Genomic DNA, 19,999 nt, shown 5'->3' with positions numbered 1-19,999 from the left:
TATGTTATAAATGTCTCCCGTGGCTCTGTCCCCCTGCCCCTGCATTGCCCCTTAAGTGAACTGACCCCTCGCTGCTCCCCGGTGCCCTGTGGCGGCAGCGGGCACTGTTCCTGACTGTTTGCCATACAGACGCCTCCGGGTGCTCTGAGAGGAGCCGTGATAACCAGGTGTCTGCCACCCGAATGTGGCTGAGAACCTGGGATCCAGGCTACTGGTTCCCGCTCTGGGGTCTCCTGACCCTTAGGGGGCTCCAGAGCAGAGAAAGGAAATCTTTGAATCATTTCCAAGAAAGTAAATTTTGCGCTGTTTGCGATGTTCCTGAAGCCTGATGGAGATCTGATCTTGACCCACGCCTCGCCCCGCGACGGCTCCCTGACACGCCAGGCGGCTCTGGGCCTGTTGGACTGATCCTGGTCGCCACACGCTCACCTGGTACTGTGCAGGCCCTTAAGTAATGAGGAAATGGAGCGAGAAAGGATTGCTTGACAAGTGTATACACACATATATCACATGTGCACATATGTCATACAAGTGTGACACATATCACGTGTGCACTCATGTGTCATACAAGTGGGATACCCACATGCGTGCATATGTCATACAAGTGTGATACACATATATCACATGTATACATGCATACAGCACACACGTGTGATACACATATACACCACATGTACACGCATATACCACACACACGATACACACATATATCATATGTGTATAGAGAAAACACGAGCAGGGGTCCAGGCGGAGGTGGCATCGAGGCCGGTGACATTTGACAGGTCGGCCAGAGGCCCCTCCTAGAGTCTGTGTCCACTGTGTCCACCGTTTGCTTAAAGTGAGATGATCTAAATTTGTGAGGAATTGAGAAAAATGAAAGAGACCCTTTTAACCCCAGACCCGCACATTTTCCAAGAACGATTTACGTACCATTTTATGTGCGTTCTGAATTTTCATTCTCTGCATCAGTGAGGTTTCCTTAGCTTTCAACAGGAGGACACAGCTCTGAATGAAGTCGCAATAGGCAAACTTCCCGTTGTTCTTTAAGTCGTACTTCACCATGAGCTGCTGACACTCCTCTCTGCTTACATCCAGGTTAAATTTCTCCACAAGAGCTAAAGACACAAATGTCAGTTCAGTTGGTGGCAATTCATTCATTCATTCATTCATTCACTTGTTGAGATACTTGCTTGCTCTGCATCAGGCCCTGGCCGGGACCTGGCTTCACAGGCTCATGGTTGGTGGCTGGACAGACGTGGAAACAGACAGAGATACAGCAAACTAAGTGCAGTAAGGAGGGAGGGGGTCCCGTACCCCGCTGGGCGCCACTGTCCTGGCATTGGCCTGCTGTCCTGGTTTTGCAGCGTCACCATTGCTGCGGTCACAGCAGGACGGCCAGAGTGCTGCAGGAGCTATGACTAGACAGCAGGCAGGGAGGGAGCAGAGGTGAGGAAGGGATTCCCAACAGACCGGAGCTGCCGGAGCAAAGGCTGGGAGTCAGGGCACAGCCGGGTCTGAGGGGAGAGGGGAAGGTTCCATGTGGGCCTGGCTGGGCCTGACTCGGGGGATGGGGAAGGCAGACTTGGCCCTCTGAGCAAGTATTTTTCAACTGGCCTTCAGAGATGATATGCTCTCAAGAGCCTGTTACGCTACACGAATGTCCACATTTTGAGTTTTCATTCCGATGGTGATCTAAAATGTATAAACCTATTCTGGAATTGTGGGCCACTCTTCAGAGACAACTGTCACGCAGTTTCAGGGTTCGTGCCTGGCCTTCCAATTAGGATCATGTGGATGCCACGTCGGTGAGCGCCCTGGCTGCCCTGCGACTGGCACACGTCAGCGTCGGAATAGCAACACTCACCCCACTCTGCACTTGTGCACAACTTTTTTGCTACTTGAAAAGCCAAGTTGTCACTTCTTTTGGAGTGACAACTCATAATGAAAAAGGACTTAGGTAGGACATGATTTTAGTTTAAGTTAAATAAACCGAGACTTCAATTTGACATCACGAAAGCAACAAAGTGTCGAGGAGCGGAGTACTATGTTAACTGTCGAGGCTAACGAGGAAAGCCAGTGGAAGTGGACTTCAGATAAATGATGCCCTCAAACCAAGCGCAGGCAAAGGGATGCCACTGTGCCCGTGCAAACAGAGGTTCCTTTGCCTTCGCACAGAGGAAAGTAGTGGAGGACACGGTGCCACCCAGGACATGGCGGGTGGTTGCTGTGACCCCTAAAAGAACCGTCCAGAAATGCCTTTGCTGTTCCAACTCGCAGAGGCCGTCAGCAGCGCGTAGAAAATACAGAATGACTTCTGAAAATTAACAAACAATATTTGACAGTACTGGATTTTGTACGCACCACTAAAGTCAGACAAGCTGTTGAAGTAAAGGACAGGTGGCTGAAACGAGCTCATGGTCAAAAGGAAAAACAGCCATGATGATAAGGTTCATCATGCTCAAAATCAAAAGAATTAACCAAAACACAAGTGAAGTTCAAGCATGCGCTTAAACCAATGTTGCTGATTTGGTTTCAGCAAAACATGTCACATTAAACCAATGTAACAACATTTGATTTTTACCGATTTCCTATTTTTTACATTTAATTTACGTGGGTTTTTTTTTTTTTTTGGTAGGAGCTGTTCATTTAACGAGTTTATGCCTTCTATTGTTCATGCATTTTTAAGCCATGGTTATCATAAAATTAAGTTATATTAACATTGGAGGTTCTCAAGAAAAACATTTTCCTTAAAAAGGGGTCTATGTATCAGTCAGGAAGAGCGGGGCAGAGGGGGCTTTTAAGCAGAGGAGTGACAGGGTCAGATTGATTTTCCTGTAACGTAAAATGCTGCATAAACAATATGCAACAACTAGGGGAAGTATAAACCCAACTGGTGTAAAATGAAGAGTTTATCAAGTGATCCATGGTGGAAAATGACACAGCGGGGAGAGCTGATGTTCCCATGAGCAGAGCCTGGAGCTGTGTGGAGGGCGGGCCTGCACGTCCCCAGCGGTCCCTGCGCTCCTGCACCTGCCCCGCCTCCCTCAGCCCTCAGTCTGTTAACATTGACATTTGGCCCAGAGATGTGATTCTAAAGTTGAAAGTCCTGGTGTGCTGACTTGATTACGTGGGCATAAACCTGCCCAGCGGCGGGGCGAGGTTCTTAGGAGTCCTTGTATCTCGATACTGGTGTCTATCGAGGTGCCCAGCCTGCTGTCATCACCCAGATGCACCCGGCCGGTTCCCTGTTGCATCCCTCCCTCACCTCTACCATGGGGAATGGACTTGTGCCAGGAGGTGACACTGTATTATCAAACGGACAGAACCAGCACGGACCCAGGAACTCGGGTGCGGTGATCTCCCCCTGTTTGTTCACGTCCTTCTCCTTGCATTCCTTCAGGAACTCTCGCCAACAGCCCTGGATTTTCTTCCGGAGCTTGGTCTCGATGGGCTCGCAGTTCTGCAAGAGCAGGGTATGTGGCGCCCCACTGGCGGGGGTCTAGCAAGCAAGAAAAGAAGCTGGTCTTATAATTTGAGATTTAAAATGAAAGTCATAATAAAACCTTACAGATATGACTCAGGTTTCAAGGTTCACAATTTCACAGGCAGTATTATCTCAGAAATAAAACAAAAAAATGAAACATAGATGGTAATTTTACCTCTTAATTTTTATTTCCATCAGTGGGCTATATTTGTACCAAATCATAATGACCAAAATAGTTCAGGAAATAAATACATAGCCAATATTCAAATATAGAGAGATGTTATTTAAATATATTAATGGTGTATATGTGTGTGAAGTGACAAGGACATATTTTTCACCAGAAGAGTCTGACCAGAGAAAGGGATTCACCTGCCACTTGCATGGACGCCCAATACTGTACTCACTTGCAGAACATCTGAGATTTTGAAATGCTGTAGACCAAGTATGAGGCTGTTCTTGGTTTTATTGTATTTTCCATTTAAAAACAAGTGAATGAATTTCATCGATCCCAGACTCCCCGCATCACCCCCTCCTCGACACATGGTTATCTCATATGGTGCAGACTCAGTGGAAGTCCTGGTTTTTCTCCCCAGGCCCACACCACCCGAGCCTTCCCCATCTCGGCTGACGATGACACCCTTCTTCCAACTGCTCAGCCAAAAACTTAGAAGTCTTCCTGGCCTCTCCTCCCTCCCTGTCAATCCCATGGCCGATCCACTGGGAAATCCTGTTGGTTCTACCTCAAAGTTCCATCCAGTGTCTGGCCACCAGCTCGCCCCGTCCACCTGGCTCAGAGCCACCGTAGCATCTCACCCGGGTCACTGCGGAGCCTCCTGTCCCTGCTTTCGCCCGTCCCTCCCAGCGCCTGACTGCCCCCACAGGCTCTCTTCGACACGCAGCATCCACAGTAGTCTTTTTAAAAAGTCACACAGATCCCGTCACTCTTGTGCTTCAAAGCTTGCAAAGCTTCCATCCCCTGGGAGTGAACGCCACAGTCCTCATCCTGGCCATCCAGGCCCGTGCAAGAGTCCTGTGGCTGCTGGAATAGATCTACAAACTTGGTGGCTTAAAACAACACACGTTTGTTCTCCTACAGTTCTGGGGGTCTGAAGCCTGAAATGGGTGCTACCGAGCTAAAATCAAGGAGTCAGCAGGTCTGTGTTCCTTCTGGAGGTTCTAGTGGAGAATCCACTTCTTTGCCTTTTTCAGCTTCTAGAGGCACCCACATTCCTTAGTTTGCAGCCCCTTCCTCCATGGGCAAAGCCAGCAGCAGCAGGTCGAGTCTTTCCTAGATCGCCTCTCTCCAACACTGAGCCCTCTGCCTCCGTATCCCCATTACAGACCCTGGGGACTGCCTGGGGCCCACCTGGCCACTCAGGGAATATCCTGTCTTGAAGTCAGCTGATTAGTAACTTTAATTCCATCCACAACCTTGACTCCCCCTTGCCGTGTAAGGGGACATATCACAGGTACCAGGGACCGGGGCACGGACATCTTCGGGGTACTCCTGACCCCCCTTCATTCTGCTCTTCTCACCATCTCTTACTTGCCAAGTTCTTGACTTATTGTGTTTCCTGTTTCTTGCCATCAGCCCCCACGAGAACGTAAACTCCACAAGGGCAGGGACCTCTGTTCATGCTCAGCCTAGAAAAGACCCGGCTCACAGCAGCTGTGCAGTCAATACGTGCTGACTGAATGAACGGACCGTAACTACTGTCTCTGAGCGCTCACCCGGCATGGAGCACAGCGCTGGCTGCATTGTGGACATGGCTGGGATCCTTTCAACCACCCTCCCTGGAGACACAGTCATCCTTCTTGCAGATGAGGCCAGAGCCTCGGCGAGGCTGGGCACCTTCCTCCACCCCAGGCTGGGCGGCTCGGCCCAGGGCCAGGGCTGTGCAGTTAGACAGGTCTCTCTGTGTCTAACCGAGGGGCCCTGAGCACGTGAGGCTATCTCTTAGAACCTCAGTGTCTTCAACCGTAAAATGGGCATAACAACACTGTCCTCCCAGGGCCTATGGTGCACGATAGGGAGCTCGGCACACCGTGGTATCTACCAGGGGCATTTGCTGTCCTGCTCGATGAAGCAGCATGGCTATTATAGTCTTCTGCCCCTCCCTCGTCCCCCCTTTTCCACCTCGCATCCTCCTTATTCTTCCCTCCCACCCCCATTCCTCCTTCCTAACCATTTCCCCCTACCCCATTCCTCCCACCTACCTCCTCTCCCAGGCAGGTGAGTGCTCCTGTCCTGTGCACCCTCCCCAGGCTCACCCTGGGCCACCTTCTCAGTCACCCCCACCCCGTGGGAACACTAGGGCCCCTGCCCAGTGGGATCTGTGGTGCTAGGTGACCTGCGACCCTGCGAGATGGAGAACTCACGCCAGGGTGACTCCGCGGCTTTAACCCTGCTTTCAGGTGGCCAGTGGGCGACGATTCTGCAGATCGGCTGCCTTCTGAGAGGTCGGGGACGCTGCTCCCTCTTTGGGCCATGGCCGAATCATCAGCGGCTGGCGATGCTGCCGCCTTCTCCGAACTGAACGTGCTCAGGAAGTCCAGGTATTTCAGCCTCCCCTTGGCATTGACGGGCATCTCGGCCCAGAGTCTGTCAAACTGGCAAAGAAGCAGAAGTCATTTCCCAAGGGTTAGTGTAAAACTCTAAGGGACCTCAGGGCACTGACGAGGAGAGGGGCGAGAGCTAGTGAAGGCAAGTGCTCCCGTTGGCAGGGGTCCGCGGCCCACGTCAATAAAAAAAATTAAAAAGGAAAAAACCCATTCAGCCTCCACTCAGCGGAAGCCTCCGGAAGACTGGAAAAGCAAAGACAACAGGATTATTCATGGCTTCAGCAGGACATTTTTTAATTGAATTGGGCCCTTAGTGAGCAGTTTAAGGCCATTAAATCTTGTGATTAGTCACAGTGACTGAGCTGCAGTACCTAAAAACATTTTAGGAGAAAATGCAAATCAAGCCCCGGCCCACCTCAGTCCCGGGGAAGCCCCGTCATACTCGTTCTTCATCCTTCCAGGTGCCCCTGAGTTCTGCAAACAGCCCACCAGGTGCCGAGGCCTGCACCACCGTATTCGCATCCACGATTTATTTCACTCGAAGGACAAACACTATCTTCCCACAGGATGAAGAGGGAGGCATTTGGAAAGCTGGAGAGACGTTTGTGGCTTTGTATGGGTACCGTCTGATGTCACAGGCTGTGACAGAAGCACACACAGCACGGATACAGCAAAACGACTCAACGCATCCTGGATGAGCCACTTCTGATGACTTGAGGGCTTTTAGGGAGCTGAGAAGAATGGTAACTGACTTCCAATTTGGTTTTTTTATAGCCCCCAAGAACCGGTGGAACCCCAGCCTCCAGTATGTGCCGAGGGGAGCAGCAGCCCCCTGGAGGCAAAGGGGGGGGCCCTCCCTTCCTTCCCCCTGCGCCTGGCCTTGGCCAGAAATCAAGTCCACTTCTGGGCTCCACTGGGGTTTTCCAAAAGCAAATTAAAAGGGACCACGGTGGGCTCTATTTGAAGTTCCGGAAATGAAGTAGTGAGGTGTGAGGAAGAGAGGGAGAACGTTCTAGGCCCTGAAAAGGAAAAAAGGTTTAGTTTGGAACCATATTCTTGATTTTTTTTTAACTTTTTATTTCAAAATAATTACAGATTTGCAGGAAGTTGCAAGGATGGTGCAGAGAGGTCCCTTATACCCTCCACCCCATTTCCCCGACAGGTTACGCCTTATGTAACAGCTTCACAACTAGCAAATTGATGTTGGTATGTAGTTCGATGTCGTTTATCATACGTGTAGATTCATGGTGCTTTAATTTTGGTCAACAAGGAAAAACTACTTGGTGGAGTGGGAGGGAGGGACCTTGAGAAGGTGACCACACCGTCCACAATCGCCAAGGGCAGTAACCCCCCATAATGGAGGCAGCTCCAGCACCTGTCTCCTCCAGGAAAGTTCTCCAAACCACTGGGCAGACGCCGGTGCTCTCCTCTGCCTTCCATGTCATGCTGAAACCACCTCTGCAGGTGACATTTCCCTGCCTGGCCGGGAGGCTCCCTGAAGGGTCCTCAGAGATTCGTCTCTAAATGTGAAACGTCTACCAAAGGCGCTGGCACACAGCAGGTGCCCAATAAATGTTTGTTCAACTGCTGAAGGTCCTAGAAGACTCACATGATAAGACCCATCAGACAACAGAAAGACTCTTTAGAAATGAAGAGGGACAGATGGTGCTAAACCACATTCTGATCACCTTGGTCATGAGAGGCTCCAAGGAAGGAGAGAAAGACGCGGCCTGTAGGAGGAAGGCGGGCTGCCCGGTGGGCTCCTATTTTATCCAGACTTGGGAGGCAAGGAGGAAGGTCGTGTTATTAAGGATAAATACCTAGGATTGGCGTGTATGTTAAAGGATGCAGCGAAAAACTGAAGCATGGGAGTGAAGACATTTACAAAACTGCCAAGAACAACAAAGAGTCTCCTCTTTGTGAAGTCAGGCAGGGACCCACCACCACCTTCCTCATCAAATCCCATGATGCCAGTGGAGTCAAGGCAGGACCATGGAAACCCTAGTTTCACCCTCTTTTCACTAGAAGGGCCTGGACATGAAGGGCAGAACAAACATCACTAGGAGGACATGGAACCAGGTGGGTGGGGAAATGGAAGCCCACCCGTGGCTCTTCAATCCTGACAGACTACACCCCAGGACACGGACAGACTTAAAGATGCAGCACCGGATGGTGGCTGGTGAGGGCTGTGGGGACAGGAGAGGCATCAAAAGATTGGAAATGGGCACCACAGAAGTGGATTATGAAAAACCACAGGCCTGTGAGCTAGACACGAAACCCAGGCAAAATTCTGGTGGCTTGTGAATGAGTTGGAAAGCAAGTAAGTTTCCACATCATGATGGCAGAATGTGTGCCTGCTGAAATGTCCCCTTCAAACGCAGAGAAGTCAACTGCCTTCTGAACACTTAAAAATACACAACCTGGGGAAAGCTGCAAGAGAACACCACTCCCATCCTAATAACAAGAAAAAGCCCAATATCTACAAACTCAGAACTTTTCTTGAGCCCATGAGAGAGCTGAGGTTGCAGGGAGCCAAGGGGACTGAATTCCACAGAGCCCCAAGTCTCTAGGGAGAGCCACGGACGCCAACTCTCATGTCTGGCAGAGCTCAGAGGGAGTGGGAGGGTGGGAGGAAATCAGCTAAAATGTTAACACATTCTAAAGGCCAGGTGTGGGCTGGCCCCCCAGGTTGGAATAACTGGGAGACCCAGACGCAAGAATGCTGCCACATAAGCTCTTCTCACAGGCCTCTGCTGCTGCTCCCGAGGGCCACAAGAGGCCATTGGTGGGGGACAGCCACGAAGCATCACCCGCTTCTCCAGACCCTCCCCTCGTGGGAAGCAAAAGCCTTAAGCCACTGGGGGAGGAGGAGCAAACCCACTCAAGCCCAGGGCCCCTGGGGGAGGGAGAGAAGCAAAACTCTTCGCTTCTAAGAGAGGTAAGAGCCCCCCCAACTCCAGGACCCAGGACCCAGGCAGAGATCCATGGCCCCAGGGAAGGGTACAAGCACAAGCCTGTGCCCCTGGAGGAGGAGTGGGAAACCCCTCCCACCCAAGACACCCCCTGAGACAAGACGGAGTTGGGCTACCACAGACGGGGTGTGGAGGGGCAGGAACATGGAGAAGGCCCCACCCCTGAGGCCCAGACACACAGGCCCCACCTAAAACAGGCTGGACCAGGAATGCCAGGACACGCCCCTACTCCTGCAGGAGCCTGGCACCAAGAGCATGGGAGGGACCCTTCTGGGTCTACAGATGTGGAGGGACTGCTGATTGCCGAGGGTGGAGTAGGAATACAGAGACAACCTCCGGCATCCCCGGGCCCACACCAAGCTCACGGTAACGGGATCCTCCGCGGAGGGACCTGATGCCTGTGCACACTCAGGCCAAGGGCAGCAATAACAAAACTCAGACGCAGCTCAGTTACTGGCCAGATGGACTCAACCACACCCCCTGCCCCGACATAGCCTGACAGAAGAGTGTGCCCATTGTCAGGCATACATACTATTTATACCACAGTCCCTACTATTCTTTACATGATGCCTGGCATTCAACAAAAAAATGGGTAAGACATACAAACAAAAGAAATACTGACCCACTGCCAAGAGATACAGCAACCAACAGACAAGACTTAGAGATGACTCCAGGGTGGGAATGATCAGACAAGGACTTTAAAATAACTGTGGCTAATATGTTAAAGGATCTAGTAGAAAAGGTGCACAACATGCATGAACAGATGGGGATTTCAGCAGAGAGGTGGAAACTATTTTTAAAAATGCATTGTCTTGTTCAGACACAACAGAGTTTGTTGAATAGAGTTGAATAGAAATGGGGAAGAAACCCATGACATTAGAGGCCAGTGGGTGTGTGGCCACAGAAGCCAGGGCAGGCAGTGGGGGTGGTACCCTCCCAAGAACAGGGACAAGACGCCCCCATGTGAGGTGGGCAATTAGAACCAAGCCACCAACCCACTACCTGAGGTTGAAACAGAGGCAGCCACGTGGAGCTGGAATTGGCCTGTGCTGCCAACGGGCACGAAATTTCCCTAGTCACTGGGACAGAGCCCTGAGGCCAAGGCGGGAGGTGTCCAGCTCTAGGACCAGGCCAAGGAGCTGCAGGAGCAGCTGGCAGTGGGGCCGTGTGAGGGGACAGGCCCAGGGAGGCTGTCGGGGGTTGGTGGAGACTTATTAAAACACACTGCTGGCTCCTTTCCCCCACCTCACTCACACCTCACCACTTGTCTCATGCTGGGTTTTGGTAGAAGGAACCGGCAGGAGTGGGTCATCTCTGCCCTTCTTCCTCCCTGGGATCTGGCGCCTAGAAGGCACGTGAAAGTTAGCAGATGCCCCATCAGCATGGAGAGATAGCGGAAAACAATTGAGAAATCTCTTCAAGTGTCGGGGGAAGAAAACTTGGACCTAGAATTCTGTCCCCAGCCAAACCATCTTTTAAGAACGAGGGTGAAACGGGGAAGCCCTCAGCTTTGCTCCTCCCTGAGAGAGCAGGTGAAGATGTACTCTCGCAGAAAGAAAAGTGAAGCAGAGGTAGGGGTGGGGTAAAAGCCGTGACTGTGGGCAAACAGATGAGGGGAGCACCCCACTCCTGACCGCCCCACCCCACCCTTAACACCCGCCTCTGTCCACGGCTCCTCATCCTCCGCCCCCCTTTCTCTCTCCCACCCACATCCGTCAGCAGATTCTGTTGGTTGCAACCCTGAAACACATCCACGATCCAACCTCCTCTGCTCCCAGCGGCCCACCTGACCCAAGTGTTTACTCAGATGTCACCTGCTCAGGAGACTTCCCTGGCTGCCCTGCTAACATGCTCCCTCCCCAGTTCCCCATCACTACCCTCCTTCCTGCTTTGTTTTGCCTTGATAGCGTTTATCACCATCCACATCCACATATCTCACTTATTTGGTTTACTGTCTGTCTCTCCCTAAAAGAACGTGGACCCCACGAGGGCAGGGTGTGTCTGGGTGGCAGTCTGGGTCTGTGGCAGGGTGTGGTGCCCACTGGCCGGCTGGCAGCAGCTCCATCTAATGCAGTGTGCTCGCTGCTCCCGCTTCTGGGATGTTCCCTCTGTCTGCATTGCCGTCTCTCTCTCCTGTGTCTTCTCAGAGGCAACTCCCATGATCTCAACATCGCGTCCTCAGGGAAACCACCCTGACCGCTGGGTCCGGGCCTGGCCCTGTTTTGTTCTCCCAATGTGCTACATGCCCCTTCAGAGCAAGGAGTGGTGTGTAATTACATCAATAATGTACAACTGGTGTTTAACCTCTCTCTACCCTCCCCGGATGCAAGCTCGGAGGAAGCAGGGAGCAGGTCTGCTGTGGTCCCCTGGGACTAACATCACCACTTTGTGCACAGGGGGCCCCCAATAAGTGAATGAGGGGATGCATGCTGCCTTCTGGTACTCACTACACAGCCAAGACAGACAGCTCTGGCCAAAGAACATGCAAGAGTGTCCCAAGGGCTTGGCTAGAAGATGGAGAGCTCGAGGTGGAGCGGGGAGGGCAAACTGGGCCGTGGCCAGCTCCGCCAGGTAAAGGTGTGGTCAGGAAAGACTTCACTGGGCTTGAAGGGAGTCCAGGAGATGGAGGTGGCACGGCCAGATACAAGGGGGCAGGAGCAGGCAGAGACGGCAGCGAGCAAAGGTAGGCAAGGCTGAACTGCAACCTGGTCAGAGGGGAGGGTACTTGGAGGACCTGGGGAGTATCGTGCCTTCCCATTTCATAGGGGAGGACACTGAAACTCAGAGAGGTCGAGTAACTTGTCCAAGGTCACATAGCTGGACAAGTGCAGAAGCAGGGTTGAAACCCAGGTCTGCCTGCCTGAAGGGTTGTTTGGTTCTCTGCCTACATTGTTCTCACTTCTTAGGGTGTCTGTTTTAGAAATACCACATCTGAAATTTTCAGAAATATTTAAAGGTTCCTTTCCCTAATATAGCTGCATATTCAAAGTCCTCACGCAATCACTATGGACTGATCTAAATTGCCTCGCCAGGAGAGGCTCTCCCGGTGGGTCTCTATCTTCTTAAGCAATTTCCCAGTGGACCCAGTTCCAACAGAGAGCCTTTTATAACACACTTTACGCAGAGCCACAAAGACCCATCAGTTTCCAACTCCATCTGCTCTGAAAGTCGCTCTCCTTTTCTGAAAGGTTAATTATACCAAAAAGTTTCAAGAGATATGGCACTTCCCCTACTTACAGAGCTCTGCAAGTCAAGAAAGCTGGCCCCTCAGATTCATGATGGCGGGATTTTTTTTTTTAGGATGAGTTAAGTTCATGAAATCTGTACTTGAATGCTGTTTAACACGGTTGGAACTGTCCAGCCAACGGCATGAGGGGTCTGGACACGTTGAGTGCAAATTACTTCTGTGTCTTACCGTACCAGACACTGTGCCGTTCAACCAAGAAGGTCGTTGGCTAAGTAACTCACGCAAGGAGAAAACATATGGATCTCTGGGGTTCTTGCTTCCTGTATCCAGAAGCATCCTTCCCAAATATAGCACAATTTTTGCTAATCATCACCCAACTTAAACCATGGTACTTATGCCAGATTTGGATGCTCTCGATGATGCAGACTGTATTTGAGATGTGTCCGCGTATTTTTAGAATGTAGCCTTTAAAAACAAGGGCTTGTTTTGTTGGGGGGGGTGGGGCTTGATGTGCTGGGGATGGTGAAGCTTTCTTAGTGGACAATTAAAGTCAAATTCTCTGTTATGAAAGCCAGATATGCCAGCATGATGTGAATTTATATCTATAATTAGAGTAAAATTTTACTCATTTAGATGAAATAAAAATCTTTACTAGTAAAACCTTTATAAGTTGGCCCCATAGAATAATAAATGCAACTGTATTAATTTTAAAGGCTTCTATTCATTGATAGTAACGGACATCAGAACTTGCAAACAGAGACCTCACTGGCTTTGATGCTCTGTGGGACAGAACCAGGGAGGGGAGCAGGGGAGGTGGGGGTGGTGGGAGGGGCAGGGCAACGCACAGGCTGCCCGCCCCGGCTCAGGTGAGGGCAGACACTGGCCACCTCTTTGGATCACACAGGCCCAGGAACGCTCCAGGGAAGAAGGAAGCAGAGTGGTAGCTGGAGCCAAGTTTAATTTGGTTTTAAAAATAAAAGTGACATTATTTGCACCCTGATTGAAATGGTGCAATTCACACCCGTTAGACAAACAGAAGCCTCCTTCAAGTTTTCAGTAAGATTTAGAACAAAACAACAACAACAAAAACCCCAAAAAACTTCCAAGTATTTTTAAAGTAGAGACTAGTCTTACTCTTTACATTCTGGGGAATGGCCGGCCTGACGCCCATTCGACATTGCTTACAATGATAAAGCAAATGCACGTCTTACTTGTTCATCCGTCAGAATCTGAACGTGGCGAGTACAGATGGCCCTGAACTCGTCCCTGGAGGCGGTGTTCGTTTTCATGGTGTCGAAGTTCTCAAGCTCCTGGGCGATGGCGTGGTAATGGGAAGTCACTGCCTTGTGGAGTCGTGCTAGGATCTCCTGGTTCGCCATTTCCTTGGGAGACCGGGGAGGCGGGCCTTTGGGCATTTTCTCAGCCCACTCAGCAGCAGTCTGGGCAAAACAGAATGGAAAACGGATCCATTTAATAAATAATAAATCATCTCTTGGCTCTGGGCCCATCACCCATGGCAGGTCCCGGGAGGCCCGGCTTAGTGAGAAAGATAAGCCAGGAGACACATGCGACCCAGACGCAGGTCTAAACAGGACCCAACCTCAGGCTCAGATGTAGCTGAAGTGGAAGCCTGGGCTGACCTGCCAGGAAGAAGGAGCAAAAGCGAGTGAGTCCCACCGGGCAGGGCCACGTGCTGAGCCAGGCCCTGGGGAGGGCGCCCCTTCGCCTCTCATCCATTCGCCCACTCAGTCTGTCTTTTGGCTCATTTAACAAGCACATGAAGAGTGCCTGCTCCGAGTGGTGAGGGAGTCAACAGGGACGGTACCCCCACGGCTCTCATTTCCAGACATCAGTTCAGTTGACTTATACTCCCGGCAGTTAGAATTTGGGAGGCAGTTTTGATGACTGTTATTACATTATGCTGCAGCACCACTGTTGGCTAAGTGTTCCCTTAAGTCTGAAACTTTTTGAGACCCAGGGGGATTTAATCCTGGGGAGTGCAGAATTCACGCGTTTGGAAGCTGTGGGGGGCAATGGAGCAGGCCCACTGGCCTGGGCTAGCGTCCTAGCCTCTCCTCGGGCAGGGACACCTGGGTGTTGTGAGGCGCTTTACGGCCCCGTGGCGCTGTCCATGGTGCTGGGAGCCTGGAGAGGGACAGCCTCAGCCTGGGCTCAGGGACAGCTTTCTGGAGGGAGGAGGAATGGGCTAAGAGGAAAGAGAGGCAACAGAAGGATCTTCTTAATGCAGGTTTGGGCTTATGTGCTGGCAAGAGGGCTTGTGCAAGGTGAGCTGGGAGGGGCCTGTGGAGGACTGCGCCCACGGTCAGCTTCTGCTGATGATCACTCTGGTGGACGGACGGGACAACGGGAGTAGCAGGCAAGGAGCAGTTACTTAGAGCTCACCAACAGATGCCCAAGATGACAAGGGTCTCTGCGATTAAGGGAACCATCAGGAGCGGGCACTGGGGGGACTGGGCTTCACAAGGAAGTCAGGTTTGGGAGACAGGACCTCCAAGGGCAAAGCAGTGGGGGCAGCTGAGTACTGAGCCTCCTGTGAGGGTAGTGGGCAGGGCCAGGGAAGTAGCCCTGGCATGCACGTACTTGCTGCAGTTAGAGAAAGGCCCGGAAGCTGGACCTGTGGCTGCTGCCTCAACAGATTGGCTCCTGAAGTCTGAGGAAGGGGTGTGGCTGTGGGAGGGGAGGGGAGACTGGGCTCCGTGAGAACCCAGGGGTGACAATACATTACAGCTGTCCCTATACCAGGCTGTACTCTGAGATGCCCTGGGTTTCACCACATCAGAACCCGTCGTGACTCTTAGCTATATAACAGCTCTTACAAAGCGCCAGCAGGTGCTAAGACCTTTACCAGATTATCACATCGAATCCCCCAACTAGTATTAAAACTTGGTCATGATGCATTTTCAGCAGTTCCACAGCAACATATGTATTACATGTTACTATCCTTTAGGACAGACAAGTCTTCATAATGATACTTTATAAAATTGTATCAAACACAGGATGCTGCTGGGAATATCCTCAAGAATGTGAATACACACACTAACAGTCAAACCACATCCCATCACATCCTCGACCACCCAAAGCTTTTAAATATGTCCATTTGGAGCCATTTGCAAAGTAAATGAATGCCTTTCTTTTTTCATTCTAGAAAATAAAGTGATATTGGTGATGCATCTTATACATTTTCAAACAGTTGAAAACACACCTCCCACATCTAAGTACACAGGCACTTCTCTAAACATTCCAAAGGATGTCAGTACTCAGAGAGTAGAGGAACCTTTTCTGGATGTAGTGTCATGTTCAAAGTCCATCCTCACATTTGTCACACCTTTGGGGCCTGAGGAGGACAGGCTCCCAGGCGAACATAACTGGAAAGACCACAGGTGGACATGTCCAGAGAGGGAAGGCGGGAGTCCCGCGTCTGAGTCCAGACTCTGCCTCCAACGGGCTGTGTGACCTGCGCATTAACCACCTTCCCCCTCAGTGTCCTCATCCAGCCAGGAGGAATGAAGTCTCACAGGAGATGGTGGATGTGAGTCCTCCTTGAAAGTGTTAAAACACAAAACAAATTGGAAATACCATTATTCTAACAACAGATATGGAAGAACTCTAACAAAGGAGTATGTGCAACCTTAGGTTAATATGCTTTAAACTCCAGAGGAAATTGAATTGTTTTCTAGCAGAATATAGATTACTACATTTAACTTAAGTAATAGAAAAGTCTGAATAGACAGGTAACCACAAAAGAAATGTACAAAGCTGTTAAAAGATCTACCGTCTATCATTAAAAAGGTGTCAAGCCCAGAAGATTTTAAGGGTAAGCTGTATCTAACTTTTAAGAAGTAGATAATTTTTACATTAGTCAAATTATTTCAGAACACAAAAAGGGATACATAGTGTTCCAATTCATTGTATATCACCCTACCAGGAAAACATGATAAACACTCGAAAAAAATGAACCAATCTAATTTATAGACATAAATGCAAAGACATTTAAAAAAATAAAAAGAAACCCATTAGGAATATATAGCAACATATTTAAAAATGACACACCAAAATCAACTAGGGTTTACTTCAAGTATAAGAATCCTTCAAGAATTAGCAAATCTTTCAATTTCTTACATTAGCAAGTGTCACATATCAACAGATGGCAAAAAGACATTTAACAAAATTCAGCCACCATTCCTGATAAAAATGGTACAGAATAGAGTAGAATGAACAAACTATATAGAAATAAAATGACCATCTCAAACATGAGCATATTAACCAGAAGCTATCTGCAAATGCATTAAATGGGTGAAATATTAAAGCATTTTCATTAAAGTCAGAAACAAACGGGCATGCTCACTGACAGTTCTGCTGTTCACGTTCTTAGAGGCTCCAGCTTTTGAAATAAGACAAGAAGATGAAATAAACAGTACAAATGTTGAAAAACAAGATTTATCATTACTTGTGGATATGATTGTACATCTAGAAAATCTCAAGACAATTAGGAAAGTGGCTGGATTCAAGCCAAAAATACAAAAAAGCAATATCATATTTTTTACAGTAATTATAACTAGTTAGAAATTGTATTGTGAAAAAAATCCACATTCACATTAATGACAAAGCTATTGAATACCTTGAGATAAATTTCACATGAAAGGTGTAAGACCTATACAAAGAAAGCTATACATATTCTATTGAATGTTATTAAAACAAGATTGGAATAAAAGAGATACATACTATGTTCCTGGATGTGAAGACTCCATTTCAAAAGATAAAATATTTCTCAAATTATAAATAAATTTAATAAAATTCTAATAAAAATCTCAATGGATATTTGGGGGAATCATGAGACATTGATATTAAAGTTGATAGAAAACGAATATGTGAGAATTGCCATGAAATTTTTGGAAAAGGCTAGCAACCAAGTTTTTGACCCACCAGATAAAATGTCCTAAACTTGATATAATCAGAATAGTATAGCTAGGTCTAGAAGGATACAAATAAACCAGTAGACAACTACTCAGACTGTGAGTGGGTGGGAAGTAAGCCTGTCCTGGGGCCGAGCCATTACATCACAAGGCCTGTTTGTTACAGCATTATAGAGAAGTAGAGAAGGGTACGGCTGACTCAAAGATCACCTTGGGTAAGAGTAGCCCTCTAAGCAAGAGAGAATATCCAAGGTTCATAAAGGAAAATTCCTTCTTCTCTCCCGAATCATCAACTTCAAAACATTGTCCTCTGTCTTTCCAGAAACTGTACTTCCAGTAGCTTAAGCCTGGAGTCATCTGTGACATATCTTTCTATCACCCACATACAAACACCCAGCAATCCCAATGGCTCTGCTTTCAGTACGTATCTGAAAGTTGACCACCCCATCCTCACCTCCTGGTCCAGGCCACCATCATCTCTTGCACGGATTCCTGCAACAGTCTCCCTGCTTCTGCCCTCCATCATTTTCCTCTGAGGATGATCTTTTTAAAGTACACACACACGTGTTCTCCCTCATCCCTCTGGATGGAGGGATAAGCGAGGGCAGAGCCATAATCAAAAAGCCATGAGGACGGTCTTTTTAAAGTACATATCAGATCAAGCAAAACTCTCAAATGGCTTCACATGTGGCTCAGAGTAATGGGCAGAGCTTCACAATGGCTCACCAGCCCGCCCTCAACACTCTCTGACCTCACTGCTGTGACTCTCCTCCTTGCTCGTTGCTCAGAGTGACCAGGCCTCCTGCTTTGCTTCATACACAGCAAGCATGGCCCTGCTGCAGGGCCTTTGCACTGGCTGTTCTCGCACTTCCTTCAGGGTTTATAATACTCCTGGGCCCCTTTCCACATTCCCTCTCCCCTTTCCCTGCTTGTGTTCCATCGCACTGACTGCTCTCTCATCCACCACATATTTACCTCTTAACTGTCTTTCTCATCCTAACAGGAAATAAACTTCATGAAGGCAACGGCTCTGGTCTTTTGGTCACTGCTGAATCTCCAAGTGCTTGGAACAGAACCTGGTGCACAGAGGGGTCTTGATATTTCTTCAAAGAAAGCATGAAGAAACAATACGTTCTTATAGTGAAAATGACACAACCAATAAAGTGAATGAGGTGGCAGGATCCTCGTGCTCTGCTCTGGGCAGCGGCCCTGGATCTACTGTTAAAAAGCTCTGACCTTGTCATGATGCAAAGAAACGGAAATGAAAACAAGATTCTGCTTTTTTCTTCTAAGACAGTGGCAAAATTTTTGATTGATAATATCAATGCTGGAAAAGGCAGAATAAGGTGTCTGGAGCCATAAACAGGTCCTATCCTTTGACGTAGTACCTCTCCTCTTAGGACGCTCCTTAATGAAAAACAATGTGAGCTCATGGAATTATGATCATAACAGGATTATCTACAAAATTTACAAAAAAATAAAAAATGGGCAACAATTTGGATGTCTAACATTAGGAGAATGGTTAAATAAAATATGACATTTCTATAAGATGGATTATAATGCAGCTATTTAGAATGTTTCAAAGAGTAATCTAAAAATATGGTCAAATGCTTGTGATGCACTAAGCGGAAAAGGACCACAAAATGGTCCAGATGGTCACACACACCCACGTGCGCACATATATACACACACACTAGTATTAACGCTTGTTCTTAACGGAGGAGTGAGCAAGGGCAGAGGCAGGCGGGTGACTGGGGCTCCCGAGCTGAGAGTCTCGCTTCCTTGAGGGTGAGGGTCAGGGCCAAGGGTGGGGTTGTCTGGATGCGCGGGATGCTGAGGAGAGGCTGGTCTGGGAGCCCTGCTTGGTGTGACAGCCCTGGGTGTGAATCTGGCCCCTGCTCTCCACCTGTGCAGGGACCTGAGTAACACCTGGGTCATACTGGATCCCAGAGCCCCGAGGGGGCAGGTGAGCACCTGTGCTGGGCATGTGACACACGCATGCAGTGCACTCACAGAGGATGAACACACAATCCATGCCTGAGATTACTGTATTGAGTCACTCACAAACACCCGTGTAACATCAGTGGTGTGCCAGGCACTTTTCTAGATACCGCGGAGGGGGAGGTAAGACGTCATCCTTAAATAAAGCCTCTGCCCAGGTGGGGTCTCTTGGGGGAGGAGAGAGATGAGGGCAAGTCTCACAGGTGAGCAGAGATTGTAACTGTGACTGTGCTCTGGGGAGCAGGGCCCTGTGCTCTGGGGACAACTGATGGGAAACAGCCTTCCTGAGGAGGAAACCACTGCTGTGGGAGGCGAGGGAAGCGCGGGGGCAAATGGACTGAAACCCCAGCGCGGGGTGATACTGTCCTTGTTCAGCAGGCTGACGGATGTGAAGGTGGGGGCCTGAGAAACGCCGGGAGTCAGGGGGCCGACAAAGAGCGGCGCTCCATTCCATGCCTGGTGGCCTGCCTGCAAACTCAGCGCTTTTCTCCACGTGCCCAGAGCCGAGGCCAGAGCCCAGGCTGCAGAGAGGCCTCCCCACCCTCATTGGGCCCAGGACGGCGGAGGCAAGGGGACTAACACCAGGAGAAACAGAAGCAGCGCACCTGCGTGGCTGGACTAAACTTCTGAAGGTGATGCTGCTGCCCGTTGGAGATATTCTTTCTTTGCTTGCAAAGTAATTATTGCACGTTCATGCAGAAAACTTAGAAACTACGAAAAAGGCACAAAGGAAAAATAAAGATCACCAATAACCCCACCCCCCGGAGGCATCACTGCCATCACCTTGGTGCACAAGGGACGAAGCATAGACCCAAGGGTCCCCAGGCCCCATGGACGCAGCCACACTGCTCCCCACCCC

The 19,999-nt window shown here is 49.4% G+C and overlaps 1 protein-coding gene across 1 annotated transcript in view; it reads right to left on the bottom strand.

The window, feature by feature from the left end:
- EFCAB6 (EF-hand calcium binding domain 6) overlaps nt 1-19,999 on the bottom strand; it is a 239,415-nt gene that overhangs the window by 5,943 nt on the left and 213,473 nt on the right. The window contains exons 26-29 of the mRNA XM_058568187.1: nt 13,417-13,644; nt 5,864-6,094; nt 3,337-3,499; nt 931-1,115 (exon numbers count right to left, since the gene is read on the bottom strand). Of these exons, the coding sequence (XP_058424170.1) occupies nt 931-1,115; nt 3,337-3,499; nt 5,864-6,094; nt 13,417-13,644 (807 nt within the window). The remainder of the gene's footprint in view (nt 1-930; nt 1,116-3,336; nt 3,500-5,863; nt 6,095-13,416; nt 13,645-19,999) is intronic.

Source organism: Diceros bicornis, chromosome 25 (assembly GCF_020826845.1).
Source record: "Diceros bicornis minor isolate mBicDic1 chromosome 25, mDicBic1.mat.cur, whole genome shotgun sequence".
Lineage (NCBI taxonomy): Eukaryota > Metazoa > Chordata > Mammalia > Perissodactyla > Rhinocerotidae > Diceros > Diceros bicornis.
The sequence above is the reverse complement of the archived record's forward strand: the minus strand, read 5'-3'. Positions and strand labels throughout refer to the sequence as shown.